The following is an 18112-nucleotide window of genomic DNA, read 5'->3' as shown; positions in this document are numbered from 1 at the left end:
ATATATCCGAGCCCTCTTTGTTTCCTTTCCGATCCTGTGATCGGAAAGGTGGGTTTTTCCAAACATTTTCAGGGTCAGTTCCAAAAAGTAAATTTGACAATTGTTCTATCTTCCGTGTCCTGCCGGTTTATTAGTGTCTTGTTTATGGTGGGGACCGATGCGATAAAGAAACTCATCAAGCCTTGGAATTAAGAGTCAAATATGACTACAATATGGAAATGTCAGTTTGAAATATGAAATACGGTCGTGGGAGGTCCCTGCCGTAGAAAAGTTACAAGACAGGAGTTTATTATCCCTGGCTCGATGAATTTATTTGTCGCATCACATTTTGACCCTCATTGTGTTCGGTAAGATCGAACACATAGAAAACGCGAAATTCGGCGCAATAAATTGTTCTTTTTAAAGAATATTAAAGAATATCAGAGAATATTAAGAAATATTAGAGAATATTAAAGAGTATTAAAAAATATTAAGGAATATTAGAGAATATTAAAAAAACATTAAATTAGAGAATATTATAAAATATTAGAGAATATTGAAAAATATTAAAGAATGTTAGAGAATATTAAAAAACATTCAAGAATATTATAGAATATTAGAGAATATTGAAAAATATTAAAGAATATTAGAGAATATTGAAAAATATTAAAGAATGTTAGAGAATATTAAAAAGCATTAAAGAATATTAAAGAATATTATAGAATATTAGAGAATGTGAGCGTTATACAAATTGCTTTCACGTGACAATGTCGATTCCTTGCTTCAATTGAAATTATTTTGAAGTGAATTCCACGATGAAATAGAAGGAGCCTTGACGTACTAGTTTCACGAGCAAATATTGCATCCGTATCAAGTATGGTAATCCGTGTCAAACTTAGAACATTTGATTGTTGATCTGTATGAACGCGTGTGTGTGTGTGCAAGCCATGCATACTTAATGCATCGTTGGCACAGTGCTTATACCAAAACGTACGTAATTTTACGACATTTAATCGTCAAAGAGAAAAATGAAATCGTTTCCATAAGAACGGGGAATTCGAATACGCCGAGGATTTTAGAATTTCATGAGATTTCATGTATGTCTGACGTGGGATTTTAATTCAATTTGAGGTCCACAAGTTCCCTAGGTTCAAATCTCATTCCGTTTTACGGAAGTTCAACACAAACATAAACATTAATAACTCCGACCTGCTCGATTTCTCTTCGCCGATTTCTCTATCGCAACATGAAAATTTCGATTTCATAAATGCGAGTTTACCGTTTCGAAAGGCTCTTTGAGGTAACATTATCTACGATTGAACCAGTATGCACAATATGAAACTGAATAGCAGAAACTGGTACAACGTAATTCCCAATTATGCCGAGGAACGTTTATTACGCGTATATCTAAATGAACGTGGCAAAACATGTTAGAACAACTACTTACACACAAAATTCGTAATTTCGTTTATCGATTGCCTATTCAGGGTTTCGACGAAATTATATTTCATTTATATTTCTGATTCAGTTGAAATTCAATCGATTGTTAATTAATATTAAACAAAATATGTGACTATTACTAATATAATTAATAAAATATTAATAATTAATAAATATTACTAATATCACTGATATAATTATATTATATAATTAATATTGCTAATATTGCTAATATAATTATATTATATAGTTAATATTACTAATATTACTATTATAATTATATTATATAGTTAATATTGCTAATATTACTAATATAATTATATAAACATATATGATAGCTGTAGCAAAGTAATTTCATTTCATCCACCTTCATTTCATTGCCTTTAATGTTTTTGCTGTATGCACGCGGATGCAATTCAGGAAATAAACACGAATATCAATTTTCCTTTGAAGGATGTACATAAAACGGACAAACTATCGGAATTCCTATTACCAGATAATTGAATATGTATCCACAGAAAGCTGTTATATTGGAGGAATTTATTACAAAGAATCGTTATTATCCGAACTGACAAAACAATTCGATTTCATCAAGTAATGGAGTTAGCTATTACTTTGGTGAAATATCAATACCGTCATGCTGCCACGGCACAAAGATTGTAAAGGGAGCTTTAAAATTGATATAATAAAACTTACAACATTTATCAAGACCAAAAGGATTTATTAAAACGTATGTAAATGTACGCTGTTTCACGAAGACTTTACAGTAATAATATGACATTGTTGCAAAACTCGAGCAAAGCACCGAGACCTTAAAACGTTCTGAAACATCTTCGTACATACGTCAGTAGAAATTCCAAGAGCGCTACAACAGATTTCACGCAGTGCTTGAAAGCTTTCAACATTTCGCTTACAATTAGTAAAATCTCAAAATCCTCTACAGTTCCAAGAATATGAATGAAAATTCTAAAAAGAAAAATTAGTAGGAGCGTGTGTGACATAATTCCGAAACTGGAACGAGTAATTAATTAGTAAAAACCATTGAATGAAATATTAAAACGTGATATCGATTAAAAATTGATCTAATTAACTGATATCTACTTTGTAAAGCTAGAATAAAATAAAATTGCCCGACTATGGGATATTATGAAATTTCATAAATGTTTGACATAAATACGCGATATAAAGCTTCATTTAGCTCTTATTTTATTAGAAGTGTTTGAAGTTTCTTTTTTTTTTTTTCATTTTACCTTTGCATTCAACCACCAGAAAGGTATTACGCTGAATTCGTAATTTTCTATAGCGGCATCATATTTTATCGTGCCGCTTGCATAAGTTAAATGTGGCCGGGGAAAAAAAGTTATGGAAAACGCGAAATTCGTGAAAATGCAAGCACTACTAAACATAATTCCAACTTTTTCCCACTTTATTTTTCCCACTAACGAGAATTTCTGGATATTGTTAGAGATAAGTACGTAAATCATTTTCCACGAAATTTTAATACGTATGTCCTTGTAACAAAAAGAAAGTTCAAAAGTTCTCGAACAAAATATCAGTATACTCGCGGAATTTTTTTACCTAATAAAGCATCCTAGTTTTATCAACCGTGGTGATGAAATTAATAAAGCTCCTGAGCACACGCAATAGCTTGTTGCCGGAGGAATGAGAAAATATGACATTGTCGTTTGTTGTTTCGTATGAAACAATGAACCTGTTACTACCTCGTTAAATTCTGCTCGTTTCGAAATACGTCAGAAATTTCTACCATATTATAGAGTTTAAATTATAGAAAATAGAAATAAAGTTAATTAATTTACTTTCTCCATCGATGCTGGAAATTTAATATTTTCTATCTCGACGGACGATCATAGAAAAAACTGTATCCTCGCCAATGGAACTTCCATTTCCGTGCAGCAAACAACGTTAAATTCAATAAATCATGCTCTCGACATTATTCGCTGCTCAATTTAAGAATAAAATTTATTGAGTTACGAGACTTGTTGCCCGATTTTTCGCCCTCCTCGTGCACGACTATGAATAATCTTTGTCACGAATATTAACGAATAGCTTGCGACGTCGGCCAACAAATAATTGTAAAATGTCACGACGCAAGTTTATTATTATTCTTTATCGTGACGCGAATTGAGAATTTCTTATAATAATTAATAATTGCTAATAAAATTAATAATCACAACTTGATGAATTTCGTTGCAGATTGAATCCATCATCATGAATATCTCACGGTACGACGAAAATGAACTAAGAGAGAATATTTGGCCACCTATGTTCAACGATACATCAACGTTCCTGTCTTACGCAAACGACTCAATGTACAATGATTTTGGTACGAATTATGTTATTGATATCTCATTCTTCGAAATGTAATAAACGAATCTATTTGCTCTGGTAAATCAAGTACAAGGCAGAATTTCGTATAACGATATTTTTAACATACGAAAATATGCTACGAGTTTTCAAATATACTACATAAAGCAATGCTCGTTGCCGCTACCTTAAAGCTGCAATGCTTTCTTTGAATTCTACATATATATATGTATGTATGTAACATACGCTACGTATATTCAAAATCGTAAGTATACAGAAAAATTAAATAAAAACAGTTTAATAGTGAGATCAAGCAATTGCTAAAATTTTTACAATAAAACGAAAGTTATAAAATTTTGTCCTGCAGGCGATTATTCTACATGAAAAAATAGAAAAGTTGAAAATAAATAAAATTCTTTCGATTGAAGTTTCGTTTTCGAAGAAATGTTTCGTCAAAAGTGATCTTGCCAATGAGTACTAACGAATAGTGAGATAAAATGTAAAACTCATTGAAATTATTTTAAATTATCCACGCTGTTCATTGTTCAGTTTTCATAAAAAAAAATTTCGAAAACAGATTACAGCCCAAAACGAATTTCGGGAAATTGTTAGAGATAAGTACGTAAATAATTTTCCATGAAAGTGTTAGAGATAAGTACGTAAATCATTTTCCATGAAATTTTAATACGTATGTCCTCCCCCCGTGACAAAGAGAAAGCTTAAAAATTCTCGAACAAAATCAGTATATTCGCGGGATTTTTACCTGATGAAGCAACCTAGTTTTATCAACCGTGATGATGAAATTAACAAGGCCAAAATTTAATATACTAATTAAGATACTAATTAATGTTCTCAATGTAGGGCAAAATCTACCCTTTGTGACAACAGTTCACTACGCGTTGCAAGGGAAAATTTTATTACAAATATGTTTTTTTACGTAATTTTTACGCAATTCAATGCAAGAGAACTTTTAGAATAAAAAAATAAAGACGCAACGTTGGCCATTTAAATTGAATTCGTATTAAAGTGGCGATTTTACACTTCATTTAATGAGATGAATGAACGAATAATTTACAAACGAGCTGCATTAAAATTCCAAAAGATTTCACCCTGTTAGAAATTACTATGCTATTTTATGCTGTCTCGCGCCCTCTTAACCTCATGAAGTATGCCATTTTATCATGTTCTTATCCGTTGAAAGACGGGTAACAATAGCCCATTTGAATAACATATTCTCTCCCTTTCACTTTGTGTACTGTGTGCTCACTTTTTGACGTTTATAACAATAAAGGAATTAAATTCGTTGTATAATCCTTTGGCAACGTTACAAATACGAATAAGAGGTACAAAGTGAATCTCTTTCGCAGTTCTTATCCCTTTCAGTTTCGCGCGACCATCAAGATACAAAATCTAATGTTTTTATTCATGATGCTATTTCACCTTTAAATTGTACGCGAAAATATTCATACCAGTGTCGTGAACGTTCCTCGGAAAAAAGCTGAACAATATATACACCCTTGTTTGATCGAAAATTGAGTATAAAATTTAGGATCAAAGGGTAAAAGGTAAAAGTTTTCAGTTAACTTTTCATCTAGATATACAGAGATAGACGAAAGTATTCGTACACTTGTATAAAAAAAAAATTTTTAATTATTACAGCTTCATTGTGAAAGAAAATTGTACAACAATCCAGTTGGCTTCAAAAAAAAAAAAAAAAAGTTCTTGAAGAAAGAGGAAAGCAAGGATACTTTTATTGCCGAAAATTGTAAAAACTTAAACGTCTTCAAAATCATTGAAAAATTGTTTCATGATTAGGTCTACCATAATCTGGAAGTCTCCTCTTTATAACAACTTGTACAATTTCTTTTCGCCATTTTATCGAACATTGAACATTAAGAGCTCATTTGTAAAGAGGATTTTAATCTAATCGTGAAGAAAAATTTTCAATGTTTTCAGGAGCATTCGAATTTTGACAATTTTCGAAAATTAAATATATCCTCTTTGTTTCCTTTCCTGTGATCGGAAAGGTGGGTTTTTCCAAACATTTTCAGGGTCAAATTTGACAATTGCTTCTTGGAACTAACGGTTCTATTTCCCGTGTCCTGCCGGTTTATTAGTGTCCTGTTTATGGTGGGGACCGATGCGATAAAGAAACTCATCAAGCCTTGGAATTAAGAGTCAAATATGACTACAATACGGAAATGTCAGTTTGAAATATGAAATACGGTCCCTGCCGTACAAGTTACAAGACAGAAGTTTATTGTCCCTGGCTTGATGAATTTATTTGTCGCATCATATTTTGACCCTCATTGTGTTCGGTAAGACCGAACAAAGAAGATACTTTAAAATGAGACTAAGTGGATCATTACGTGATTATTTTTTAAGAAGTAAAATATCGACAATTTTTCATCGTTCAGTTATGCTCTTCGCTGTGTCAACATTAAAATCGATATCACTGTTAAAAATTGTTTTCACGTTATCTTTTGTATTCAATTCGTTTCGAGTACAATCCATCGTTATTGTCTCAGATGGGATTGATTGGATTTCAGAAGACAAATACGAGGTCCCAATCGCCGTACTTGTGCTCCTCAGCATAGCGTATGGAACGATATCATTTTTAGCGGTAGTGGGAAATTCTCTCGTCATGTGGATAATAGCTACATCGAGGCGCATGCAGAACGTGACAAACTTTTTCATAGCGAACCTGGCACTGGCGGACATTGTCATCGGTTTATTCGCCATTCCGTTTCAGGTAAGGTGATGTACATGTTCGGATAAAAATCTGTATTAGAATACAAATTATTCTAACCACAAGAAATATTTGTGTTATAGTTTCAAGCAGCCCTGCTGCAAAGATGGATTCTGCCTCATTTTATGTGCGCGTTTTGCCCCTTCGTGCAAGTACTTTCTGTCAATGTCTCAGTTTTTACATTAACGGCAATCGCGATCGATCGACATCGGGCGATCTTAAAGCCCCTCCGGTACGTCAATCTATCGAATGATAAATTACCTAAATCGAATAGCAAATATCCTCAATTGAATAATAAACACTTCCAAGCAGATATACGTACAAAACGTACACATCATACATTCGACATTTTCCCCGATCTTCTACTGTTTTATAGCCCATAACTCTATATGTTTTTCACTTTCACTCAACAGCGCGAGGCCAAGCAAATTGACCGCCAAATTTATAATCGCTGGAATTTGGTTTCTCGCTGGAAGTTTAGCCACACCAGTGGCAATCGCGCGAAGGGTCATTATGGTACAGGATGGTACTAACGGTGAACAAAACGATCTAACAATAACCGAGGATAAGATCCGACTAATAAGATTTAACTAATCGGTTTTTTTTTTCTTCAATCACAGGTCACTTCAAACCGTTCTGTATACATGTGAACCTGTCTGACAGATCAATGTTCATTTACTCGGGATTACTGGTATTTTTGCAATATCTCACGCCTCTCTCGATCATTTCCTGCGTGTATGCAAGAATGGCGTTGAAACTCTGGGGGAATAAGGCTCCGGGGAATGCCGAAGATTCTCGAGACGCGAATTTAATGAAGAACAAAATGCGGGTATGTTTCCATCAATTTTTTAGAAAACCTCTAAAATTCGAGTCTCTGAAATTTTTCTGACATTTGACCTGATCTCACGTTTCTCGCAGAACGGCGCAATTACTTGAATTAAAAAATTTAATTAATTTTCGTTTAATTAATTTCGTTACTTTTCGGGTTTCTATTATATTCTATACAGTTGTGTTAAATTGTTCGTTGCGTTTTCAGGTAATCAAAATGTTAATAATCGTCGTAGCACTTTTCGCGATTTGTTGGCTACCGCTTCAACTGTACAACGTTTTCCAATATTTTTATTCGGAAATCAACGAGTGAGTAGCGTGTAACTTCACACAGAGACTTGCGCGACCGATTTACTGAGAATCATAATTACAGATACAGATATATCCATTACATATGGTTTTTCTTCGACTGGTTGGCCATGTCAAATAGTTGTTACAATCCATTTATTTATGGGATATATAACGTAAGTATCATCTGGTGGAAGTGTTTCTACATCTCTGAGTGTAAAATCAATCTTTTTAGGAAAAATTTAGAAGGGAGTTTCAACAGAAATGTCCTTTTAAATCGCGGAAATGGTCAGCTAATCCAACAATTGATACCATGGACATGGATAAAACGCAAAGCACACGAGCTTCCATAAGGTAGTCTTTGAAATATATGTATTTTACATGGAATTTATATATGTATATATGATAATTTATATATATATATATATATATATATATATATATATATAAATTACTAGATATTTAATACAAATATATATTTCACATTTCAATAACCAATTATCCATTGTACTAATAAGTATTCGGTGAAACTATATTTAACATTTATATGCATTATTAAATTTTATATTCAGCTTGAGATAATTCGCGCTTGAGATGATTTTTTAATAAAAATATGTCTGTAACAAATATTTTGTTACTTCTATATACATTGTCAAAATGAAGTCTCATAAATATCTGACAATTAGTAAAATCTCAAAATTTCAAATTCATAAAATTTTTTCCCTGATAAATGTTGACAGTATACTACGAAATATAACGAAACTATCTTTGAATGTTACAGATATGAATGGAAGCGTACGATATCTGGTACTTATCCAACCGTGTCGTCCTTTTACAAAGGTATATCAGCAAGAGAATCGACTCAATCGTTTATCGATGATCACCAAAAGAATGTACGAAACAAAAGAGGGATTACCTACTATTTTCGCGGTGGGAATCATTGTTCGAGCAGAAACGAAGAATTGTACGTTTTTTCACCCGGAAGGCATAAACACAGTCAAGGCCTCGACACGAAGGAATTATGTTTATAATACGCAGAATTTAAACCACATACTTATCGGTTAATTTGAATAGCATTAGCGAGACGAAATCTACTTTGTTTGAAATGCAAAATTTGCACGATCCGTTTCGCGTATGTGATATGCAAAGAGGTAAAAAGCAGTAAGTTTAATTAGGGTAATAATAGTTTTCTCTATAAAAAACGATGGTGGTACGAGATAAATATTTTCCACAAATTTTACAATAATTTCTGAACATCAAAACGTGTCTAATTAATCGCGTTTCCTTTTCAGTTCTTCTAAGCGTTGCTCAAGCTTTTCTACGATTTAAAGGTGGTGAACACTTGTCTAGCATTTATTAGATTCATAATATGTATACATGTGCGTACACGAATACCCTTGCACCCTTTCAATTTCTTTGCATTTAACGCATAACAGTTCCTCAATGAACTACTATTTCATAAAACGATTCTCGAAAAATTCTAAGAACGACAGGAATGCTTAGTTGTAAAGAAGATGCAACGATGAATATTTTTGAACTAATTAGATTAATCGAAAGAAACATTCTATTACTAATGTTTTCTGCATTGTGACGCATTTTCCTAGATTTCCTCCTTTTTTATCAATTTTTCCTAGAATCACAGTTATTAAAACTTCATCAAAGAGGTACTACAAAATATGTAAGGCTGTGAAACATTTATTAAAGTAACGTCTTTTTGTTACTGTTACTGTTATAAGTTCAAGCGTCTTTTTATGTAAAAAATAAGACTTTTTTTGCCACGATAATAAAAAGAACTAAAAATTTCTCGAGCGAATGACAATTTACATTTAAGTTAACAACTGAAAAAAGTATTTAGGAATATTAAAGATAAACGTGAATTATCTCTTCAAAGTTTTAAATAAATACTTTAAAAAGATATTGAAATTGCCACGTGATTATCGAAAGATCAGATTACAATAAAAAGTAGCTATTTCATTAGTCTGTATGCACATCTTATATAAAATTATAGTAACGAACAGGGTAATGAAGAGTTTGATTTTTGAACTAATTTGTCCAAACAATTATGGACATATAAAGATGATAAATATAAAATTACAAAATATTATTTCAACTTAATTAAAATTGATGTAATTGATGGTATTACAGAAATAAAATGTTTCTAGTCAATAAATGAACTTCTGTTGCAACATGAAATGTCATATAAAAAGATCTGTAACATAGAAATTTGTTTTCCTATTAAATAAAATGTTACTATATATAATCTTGAAGACACTCTATGCGGATAAATAACTTCAATATAATTTCTGTTTTATGATGAGGAATTATAGAATAAAATTTATTATTTTCCTTAAAAAGTAAAAATAAAAGGATACTACAAAATCAAATTCTGTTTCCTAACGTTTTGTTCCTATATATCTATATTTATCACATATTTAAATTTAACTCGTAATAACAGAATCAGTATTAATCTTAACTAAAATAAAGTACATTCATTTAATACATTTGGTTTTAAAAAATTGCATTGTATATAATATTATATTATAATAAAATAACATTATAATATTGGGAAAAGATATGTTATAAACTGTTGTAAAAACTATAGTTCTATGTCAAGCAATTCATTAATCAAAATTCATATTATTACGCCGTTCAATATCTTTAATCTCTAACATATCCGTTTTGAGACGTAATTTCATTATTTCTCTCCAAATATCCATTCTGTGTTGCTCATTATCAATTCCAAGTCTCAATAGAATATTTTCATTTATTCTGAGCAAAACCCTCCCAGTGATATCATGCTTAAACAAACATAAAGAATGTTGATTTATTATGATCAAAGCAAAAGTTATACAAAAATGTTAGCTGCGTACTATTTAATATGCTCCCTATTTAAACCAACTAAATACTCACGTAAAGAAATTTTTCATGATACAATTGATAATAATCGCTGCAGTGTCTCCTTAACCATTTTTGTACATCTAACACATTCCATAAATAAACTGGACGTGGTCTAGTAGTTTTGTTCTACAATATTTCATTCATTTATAATCAATATAAGCTTTTGTACCTTGAGTTATTGTATTTGTTTCATCAATAACTAATTGAATTTCGTATTTTGAATTGGTATTGTTATCATTTTAACAGTGATAGCATTATCACAACAGAACTGACATACCTTTGGTTTATTAGCAGAATTAACAATTTCTTCTACCATTGTATGCAAGAATCAAAATATTACATTACAAAAAATACAAATAGAAAAGAATAGGTTATGAAAATTTAGAAATAGTACGCAGTTATATATGTTCTGAATGGTATAATCACAAAAATTGTATAAAAAAAATAGAAAAACTAGACAAAATTACTTCAGAACGTTTCCCTTTACTGCAAAAATTATATTACATACTCCTATACTTTGTACTTTGTAATATTATACAAAACTTTGACTCCATTTTGTCACTATGCAGTAATGCGTTTAAAGTGTAAGCTCATAGTATATCACTAGAAGTTGTAATTGTAATTATCCACGATTCTTCGTTGTAATTAAATGTTTGAAATATATAATAAAGTACAGTAAAGTTTAATGTATATAATGTCTTGTATGAATTTAAATTAAATCATAATGCGTCCCTCACCCTACCTATTCGTCAGATATATTTCTCCAACAAATTTTTCACCTTTTCAAAAATTATTCTTATTAGAAAATGTTCAGAGACAGAACATTCTCTATAATTCAAGTCTTCGAAGAGTTTATTGCTTCTTCAAGACATATTCAAAAAAGTTTTTTTTTCATTAGAGTTCCGTTAGAGAGATACCGCGAATGCAAATGGTGCTCATTTCAATTAAAAATAATTTTTAAAGATGTCCAATGTAAATTTTTCAAATAAAAACTCGATATTTCATGTGAGACAACTTATATTAATAAATTTAACTTTTCTAAATGATTAAAATTGCATTTTATTCACTCAAAGGCATGTATACTCTATAGATAATAAACGAGATGATATTGTGAAAGTAATGTTCGAAATTGTTGAATCATAATATCGTATTACCTTCATTTCTTTCGCCAATTCTCTTCTCCACAATTGATAGCACTCGCCAAATGTTACACATGCTGCTAACACTTAATAATAAACAAAAAAGCAGCAAATTAACGAAAATTTGAAACGCGCGGGTACTAACGATTCAAAAGCAATTTGAAACTAACGGAAGTATGCCAACATGATACAAACGGAAGTATGCCAACTTGATACAAACGGAAGTATGCTGATTTGACTCACTAACTTATATAAGGCCACCAACCATTGTTTCCGAAAACATTCTTTTCTGTGCAACTCGCGAAAGAAGATGGTGAGTAACTTTTATTCATCATTTATTTATAATTTCTTTTACGAATAATATATCTTTTAGTATATAATATTACAAAAAAAACTAAAACATAATTTATATTGTATTATAATCAACATTAACAGTGATATATTTGTGAAATATCTAACTGCTGAATGGTTGTCACCATGTGGTTGTCACATTATGTATATTTATAAAATTTTTCAACAAGTTATAGTTCGTAAATGCTAGAAAGATTGTGCATTAAAACGCAATGTTTCAACTTTGAGTATTATATATTAAAAATACTTATATGTTACAAAATGTTTATATTTAACCTCTGTATAACTTACGTATCACTGACATTTATACATTGAAAGAACAAAGTGCAATGAAGAATTATTCATATGGTTAAACATCAATATCATTTTTATTATTTTCAGACTTGCAAACGCAGAAATAGTGGGCGTGCCAAGCATGGCCGTGGCCATGTAAATCCTGTCAGATGTACTAATTGTGCACGTTGTGTACCAAAGGACAAGGCAATTAAGAAGTTTGTTATCCGTAACATCGTAGAAGCAGCTGCTGTCAGAGATATCACAGAAGCGAGCTTTTACTCTGCGTATCAACTTCCAAAGTTGTATGCTAAATTGCACTACTGTGTTTCTTGTGCTATTCACTCAAAAGTAGTTCGTAACCGATCCAAAACAAATCGTCGTATTAGGACACCTCCAGTTCGTAATTTCCCCAGGGTAATTATCAAAGTTATATAGGTTTACATATAAGTTAGTTTTATCATAAATATTTTTAATTTATTACACTATATTCTTATTTTTAGGATCTGCGTCAAGGTCAGCAAAACAGGAAATAAATTACTATGTAAATTTTAAATAAAATAGAACTTAAAATCGATATTATCTGTTTTTTATTTATATCATTTATTCTACAAGTCACAAGATAAATTATTCTAATTTTCCTATAATTCCTAAAGTCGTTTGTTTAAATTTGTTATTACATAATTCAAAATCAATATATTAGTAATGAACAATGTAAAAATTGCATACATCAAATTTGTTATACATGCATACTTCCTCATGAGGTACATAAAGAAATAATACATTTTGGGTGCAGTCTTAACATTAGAAAATACTATCAAACAGCTAATATTTGATCAATTTCCAAAATGTGATGTTATATGTAAAGTTAAAACTTAAGATCTAACTTTTGCCAATAATACATAAAATTGATAAAAATATTTTGCATATAACTGTAGCAAGGACTTTGCATCTTTTTTTTTTGTAAAATTAATGTACAATTAACAATTGCCCAGCACATCAGGGAAAGAATCATTTATTTGCTTCCTCCATTGCTTTCTTTAGCGTTTTTTCAAATATTTTCTTCGAATCACAAAATCCTTGCTTTGTTTTACCAAACGAATTTGGTCCAGCAGAGGTTGGTGTTTCTCTCCCAATATTTCTCATCCTCATCCTTGCTTCTGCTGGCATTTCTTCAGGTTCATCCTCTTCATCTGCATTAAATACAGATGCTACTGTTGGCCTCTGAACTGGTGTTGCCTTTACCGTAGGTTTCTAAAATACAATTCTTATAAGAAAAACAAATACATACATGTATATTTTTTTCCAATTTATACACTATTATTTACCGATGTTGAGCCCAGCTTTATCTGGATACCCTTCTTCTGTTCTGTACCACTTTTCTTGCCAAATCCAAATGCCAGCTTCTGTTTCTTTGCATCACTTTGATTGTAATTACTAGCCTCACAACGGTCATCTGATCTAATCGGCGAACGATCCCTTCCTCTGTCATCTCCCCTGGAGTCCTCTGCTCTGTACACACTTGACCCTGATAACGTCAAACACTGGCAAAGTTCAGATCAAGTTAAACAACATTGTATCTTTTAACCGGAAATATTTAAGCGGCATGCTTAGCACAAATCTCTTGTAATTCTGGATTAAACCCAAACGAATGAAGTCAATAAATGATAATGAAAAAACAAGTACGCAACAGTAACGTACATGTCCTCAAGTCGTTTATAATAATACGATATACAATATATATTTACTTGATAATTTTATTACATAAGATTATCATTCATTCCATTTTTACTATTGTGATGCATCCTTTGGCACATGGTTGTAGGATGCGTGCACCCAAAAATGGCACATGAAACGTAAGAAACGAGATTTAGATAATAAAAATACTATTTCAACGTTTATTTTCGTTCTACGGCAGTTTCATAAAAAAATGTTCAAGGCTACATATTTAGAACTTGGTGTTTCTAAGATTAAAGATTATGGACATGAAATCAATAACGAAAACAAATCAAGTACAGAGTGCTACCCGTTTTCTGTAAGGTACGAAGTAAATATTATTTTACCAAATGCGACTGATACGATTATAAATAAAATGAATAAAACCTTTTCTATATTCGTCTCCTGGATTCCTCTTCGACATTTTTCCGATTTTCTTTGGACGCAATGCGAACGACTGAAGCAATTTAACGCTAGTTACTGCAGTTTATTTCACACTAGTGATTTCTGGTAAGCCTGCCGTAAATAGGGATATTTAAGGAAATATAGGAGCGACTAGTAATTTTTGTTATTTGCCGAAAAAGAAATATGAAATCTAGTAAACAGAACATATCCCTAATAATCACACGTATCAATTATTAATTAATATTAATACGTTAAATATATAACACGTTAATTTTTATCTTTGAAATTGTCTAAAGAATATCCTTTTCATTTGTTTAAATTCTATTATCAAGTTTCTCTTTCATTGGTAATTTCATTTGCCGCTTTGTTCTATATTCTTAAATGCACAACAATGAGTAAGTATATACATATAAGCATCTTGATTTTTCTTAATATTTATTAACCCCTTACATATATTTTCATACGTGACATCATAAATTGTTACTATTTCTTACATTCATTTTCTTCCATCTTCATTTAAACTGAAATACATTGTCAAGTTTGTTAATTTCAAAATAAGATCAATTGAAATCATTGATAGAGAAAAGGCATATAAAGTACATGAAGCGATAATAATCTTACTTGCAGATATCGATACAAAAGTATCGAGTGCGACATTAGTTATCGAAAAGCCACGAAAGTGAATCTATTTCTTTAAAATCGAAGTAACGGATCTAAAATATACTTATAATTTTTAAAAATAGAATCAAACTAAATCATTAACAGAACCGCAAGTACATTAAAAATCGTTTTTTCTCAGAATCTGCAAAAATTGGCATTGTTAGTTTTACAATTTTAAATCAGCTTTTCATTCGAAGATGTTATTAAACAGAATCGGATTCTTACTGGTGAGATTATTACTAAATTCTTTTATTGTAAGAAATATTCTTTTCTGTAAATATCATTAGCTTGATATTCTATTATAACGTACAAATATAAATTATTAGCTTGATCTTCTGTTAAAATCATTATAAATAATTAAATATAAATACTGTAACATAAATAAAGATTTTTAGTCAATAAAATTCACAGATAAGATTAAACGTCAGCGTTTATCATTTCGATTTATTTCAAATCTTTCGAGGCGCTACAATATCTTCAATGATTTCCTTATCAGTAATCGAATTGTGAAAACAATTCAAATAATTCAAGTTTGTACAATTACATATATTTTATACTCTAAATACTTATCACATCATTGCATAACAAATTTATTTTTATTTAACTTTTATTTTATTAAACGTTTGGTTACGTTGATCGTAATTTATATTAATTAAAATCTTTTGCAGCTTGTACTTCCATTGTCAAGATCTTCTGTTATACGCGAGGCAGAACCATGTAATATAATTAAACTCTATGTTATTAATAAATATCTCTTCTTAACGAAATCAAAGCAAAAACAATACAAACTGTTTCAGTGTTTCAACCACCTCCCGTTTGCAAGCATCAACTCTATTGCGAAAACGCACCAAATTATCCAAGCAATATAGTGTCAAGAGAACTAAAGAAAAATCCTCATCTTCGAGGGTATTCGTCTATAGATGAGGTTCGTAAAATTTTAATCGAACTCATTCGCTCAAACATTCCATAATAAGATATGTATAATTCTTCGATCTTTTTTCACCTTTCATGTTACAATCAAGTATAAAAGATACTATAAAAATTTAAAAAGAGTATTTCTGATAAATCTCACACGTTACAAGCAATATATGCTAATTAAATTATACATAATCAGAAGTCGCAAATAGTATTTCTAGTTAGCGTGTTGGTAGTTTAGCTTTAGCGAATTACAATCAAACTGTAATATATTTTTTGAAGATCACTTACACATTTTCCTATGCATCTTTCTTATTCAATAGGTAGATTCGCTCACACAAGACGAGAATGAACCAGAAACGGAGTCGCTTTGTCCCAGTACGGTAAATCATCAGACAGAAAGAGCAATAGATTAACGACTCGATTAATAATTTACTTTTGCAATTTTATTGACTCAATCGTTTGTAAATCAATACAATTCCTTGTTGTCTTAGGAAGAAATTGTAGTTCCTAAATCAGGTCTAACGCGCGATGGAATATGGATGTATATTCTAAATGATAATAATTTGAATCAAAGTATACGCATCGAGCAATGCTTGTAAGTACGCATTTTATATTAGTTTAATTCAGATTAGATGTAAGAGAAAATAAATTTATTTTCAAAGAAATATAATTCATAATAGGGAACGAGATCGATCATGCAGGATGATCAGTGGGTTGGCTCATGGATACTATACACAGTGCAAACAGAGGTACACATATCGTCAACTTTGGGCATTAAATAATGAGGGTGCGATAGTTCAGGATTCATTTCTATTTGCAACAAGTTGTTGTTGTCATGTCAAATTCCGCACTGATAAATTTTTAAAATCATTTGAAACTAAGAGATTTAAATAATGAGGAAAGGAGTTAAAATATTATGCATATATTGCTGTAGATTATTGTAGATTCTTTTAATATAAAATACAATGTAATTTAATAAACTAAATGTGTATAATGCAATTGGAAAATACAAATGCAAATATTTTATCAGTTGTTCGTGAGATACAAAGTATTATCTACATAGGTGGAAATATTTAGCTTTCTATATTGACAAATGCAACTATTTTTTAATTTATTTTACTTTCTTCATATTCATATGCGATATATATTATAATTTTCAGTGGAACCTTTATTTTTGTCATCGACAAAAACATCGTTCTAATTCAAGACAACGTTCACATTTCACGTGTCTTTTTATCCTATTTTTCTATTTTATTTCTATTCCATTTTATTCCATTTCGTCTTTACTTACTATATATCGCTGTGTCATCGTATAACGATTTCTCTCATTTCAGAAAACCTCGTTTCTTAGAAATCTGTATATACATAAATGTAACATAGAAATAATTATTATAGCATCATTCGTGAAATTAAAGAAAAAGAAAATTACAATAAGTTATAATCGACCGATACAATCATCCTGTCACAAATTAGATGACTTTCGTGCTTCGACTACGTAAGAATGTAAGAATCATATTCATATGTGTAACCGGATACAAATAATGATAGAATTCCGCCGATTTACTTGCTTTCTATTCGGTGTATTCAGTTCGGAGTTCAACTTGATATAGATATACTAGACTAGAAATACTTTTCATACTGTATTATATTAATAGACTTTTTTCTATAAATGTTATCACATTGATTGAAAATTTTCTTATCTAATTTTATCACTTTAATTTCTAGATACTTTGTAAATCTAATTGTAAAGTAATTTGATTTAAATTTCATCTTTTATCCACTATCTATTGTTTTATCAAGACACGAACAACAACATTGTCGAGTTTCCAGTCGAATACATATCAATAAGCCTAACGACTTAATAACGACTGTCATTACTCGGGTTGTCAATTATGTTGTTCATGTACAATGAGTAGAAAACGAGGAAAATATGAAAACCATTAAGTCTGATGAAAATCGTGCAAAACCGACTATTTATTATTCCAAGGGACGTACCTGCATTTCACTGAAATCGCTTTCATTAGCGTGCTTCGACTGAGGAACATGAATAAGAAAAGGAAGGTTCGCTTCTTCCTCCTCTTTAACCCAGGATTACCTACCTGGTGGTCTAGCGCAGGTACATCCCGGCGACTAGACCCTCACG

General features: G+C 30.7%; 5 protein-coding genes across 10 annotated transcripts in view; 3 read left to right on the top strand and 2 right to left on the bottom strand.

The window, feature by feature from the left end:
- Positions 1-9169, top strand: part of LOC122527233 (RYamide receptor-like) — a 19611-nt gene extending 10442 nt beyond the window's left edge. For 3 of the 4 annotated variants that reach the window (XM_043651227.1, XM_043651228.1, XM_043651229.1), the window contains 9 exons: positions 3634-3763; positions 6294-6496; positions 6577-6725; positions 6907-7028; positions 7114-7322; positions 7530-7630; positions 7695-7785; positions 7845-7963; positions 8391-9169. In XM_043651227.1, coding sequence (XP_043507162.1) covers positions 3634-3763; positions 6294-6496; positions 6577-6725; positions 6907-7028; positions 7114-7322; positions 7530-7630; positions 7695-7785; positions 7845-7963; positions 8391-8640 — 1374 coding nt within the window. In that variant the 3' untranslated portion in view covers positions 8641-9169. The remainder of the gene's footprint in view (positions 1-3633; positions 3764-6293; positions 6497-6576; positions 6726-6906; positions 7029-7113; positions 7323-7529; positions 7631-7694; positions 7786-7844; positions 7964-8390) is intronic. The other variant, XR_006306312.1, reaches the window with a different exon arrangement.
- Positions 9170-10011: 842 nt separating this feature from the next.
- LOC122527234 (protein aveugle) lies at positions 10012-11084 on the bottom strand. Its single transcript, XM_043651231.1, has 3 exons — positions 10785-11084; positions 10520-10633; positions 10012-10407 (listed from the first exon to the last, which is right to left on the bottom strand). The coding sequence occupies exons 1-3, from the start codon at positions 10821-10823 to the stop codon at positions 10231-10233; spliced, it is 330 nt and encodes a 109-aa protein (XP_043507166.1). The 5' UTR covers positions 10824-11084; the 3' UTR covers positions 10012-10230.
- Positions 11085-11841: 757 nt separating this feature from the next.
- On the top strand, positions 11842-12847 carry LOC122527237 (40S ribosomal protein S26). Its single transcript, XM_043651234.1, has 3 exons — positions 11842-11959; positions 12379-12687; positions 12774-12847. Exons 1-3 carry the CDS (start codon positions 11957-11959, stop codon positions 12804-12806), a joined length of 345 nt encoding a protein of 114 aa, XP_043507169.1. The 5' UTR covers positions 11842-11956; the 3' UTR covers positions 12807-12847.
- Positions 12848-13269: 422 nt separating this feature from the next.
- On the bottom strand, positions 13270-14497 carry LOC122527236 (PEST proteolytic signal-containing nuclear protein-like). The gene is made up of 3 exons (XM_043651233.1): positions 14374-14497; positions 13599-13798; positions 13270-13524 (listed from the first exon to the last, which is right to left on the bottom strand). The coding sequence occupies exons 1-3, from the start codon at positions 14408-14410 to the stop codon at positions 13282-13284; spliced, it is 480 nt and encodes a 159-aa protein (XP_043507168.1). The 5' UTR covers positions 14411-14497; the 3' UTR covers positions 13270-13281.
- Positions 14498-15052: 555 nt separating this feature from the next.
- On the top strand, positions 15053-17101 carry LOC122527280 (protein spaetzle-like). 3 transcript variants are annotated; one of them, XM_043651303.1, is made up of 7 exons: positions 15053-15164; positions 15249-15278; positions 15720-15768; positions 15849-15976; positions 16290-16349; positions 16461-16564; positions 16632-17101. In XM_043651303.1, exons 2-7 carry the CDS (start codon positions 15249-15251, stop codon positions 16861-16863), a joined length of 603 nt encoding a protein of 200 aa, XP_043507238.1. In that variant the 5' UTR covers positions 15053-15164; the 3' UTR covers positions 16864-17101. The 3 variants fall into 3 exon arrangements, with proteins under 3 accessions (XP_043507238.1, XP_043507239.1, XP_043507237.1); XM_043651304.1 differs by having other exon boundaries at positions 15059-15164; positions 16650-17101; XM_043651302.1 differs by lacking the exon at positions 15053-15164 and having other exon boundaries at positions 15198-15278.
- The last annotated feature ends 1011 nt before the right edge of the window (positions 17102-18112 follow it).

Source organism: Frieseomelitta varia, unplaced genomic scaffold (genome assembly GCF_011392965.1).
Source record: "Frieseomelitta varia isolate USP_RPSP 00005682 unplaced genomic scaffold, Fvar_1.2 scaffold_214, whole genome shotgun sequence".
Lineage (NCBI taxonomy): Eukaryota > Metazoa > Arthropoda > Insecta > Hymenoptera > Apidae > Frieseomelitta > Frieseomelitta varia.
The sequence above is the reverse complement of the archived record's forward strand: the minus strand, read 5'-3'. Positions and strand labels throughout refer to the sequence as shown.

What these genes read in the sequence shown, in the direction of transcription:
- LOC122527234 (XM_043651231.1), bottom strand. Translation starts at nt 10,823, where the DNA reads ATGGTAGAAGAAATTGTTAATTCTGCTAATAAACCAAAG. An exon ending in ATTCTGCTAATAAACCAAAG is followed by an intron (nt 10,634 to 10,784) that starts GTATGTCAGTTC and finishes GAAATATTGTAG; the next exon opens with AACAAAACTACTAGACCACG. An exon ending in ATCATGAAAAATTTCTTTAC is followed by an intron (nt 10,408 to 10,519) that starts GTGAGTATTTAG and finishes TGTTTGTTTAAG; the next exon opens with CATGATATCACTGGGAGGGT.
- LOC122527237 (XM_043651234.1), top strand. An exon ending in CAGTTCGTAATTTCCCCAGG is followed by an intron (nt 12,688 to 12,773) that starts GTAATTATCAAA and finishes TCTTATTTTTAG; the next exon opens with GATCTGCGTCAAGGTCAGCA.
- LOC122527236 (XM_043651233.1), bottom strand. Translation starts at nt 14,410, where the DNA reads ATGTCGAAGAGGAATCCAGGAGACGAATATAGAAAAG. An exon ending in AGGAGACGAATATAGAAAAG is followed by an intron (nt 13,799 to 14,373) that starts GTTTTATTCATT and finishes TGACGTTATCAG; the next exon opens with GGTCAAGTGTGTACAGAGCA. An exon ending in TAAAGCTGGGCTCAACATCG is followed by an intron (nt 13,525 to 13,598) that starts GTAAATAATAGT and finishes ATTGTATTTTAG; the next exon opens with AAACCTACGGTAAAGGCAAC.
- LOC122527280 (XM_043651303.1), top strand. Translation starts at nt 15,249, where the DNA reads ATGTTATTAAACAGAATCGGATTCTTACTG. An exon ending in AGTCGCTTTGTCCCAGTACG is followed by an intron (nt 16,350 to 16,460) that starts GTAAATCATCAG and finishes TTGTTGTCTTAG; the next exon opens with GAAGAAATTGTAGTTCCTAA. An exon ending in ATACGCATCGAGCAATGCTT is followed by an intron (nt 16,565 to 16,631) that starts GTAAGTACGCAT and finishes TTATTTTCAAAG; the next exon opens with AAATATAATTCATAATAGGG.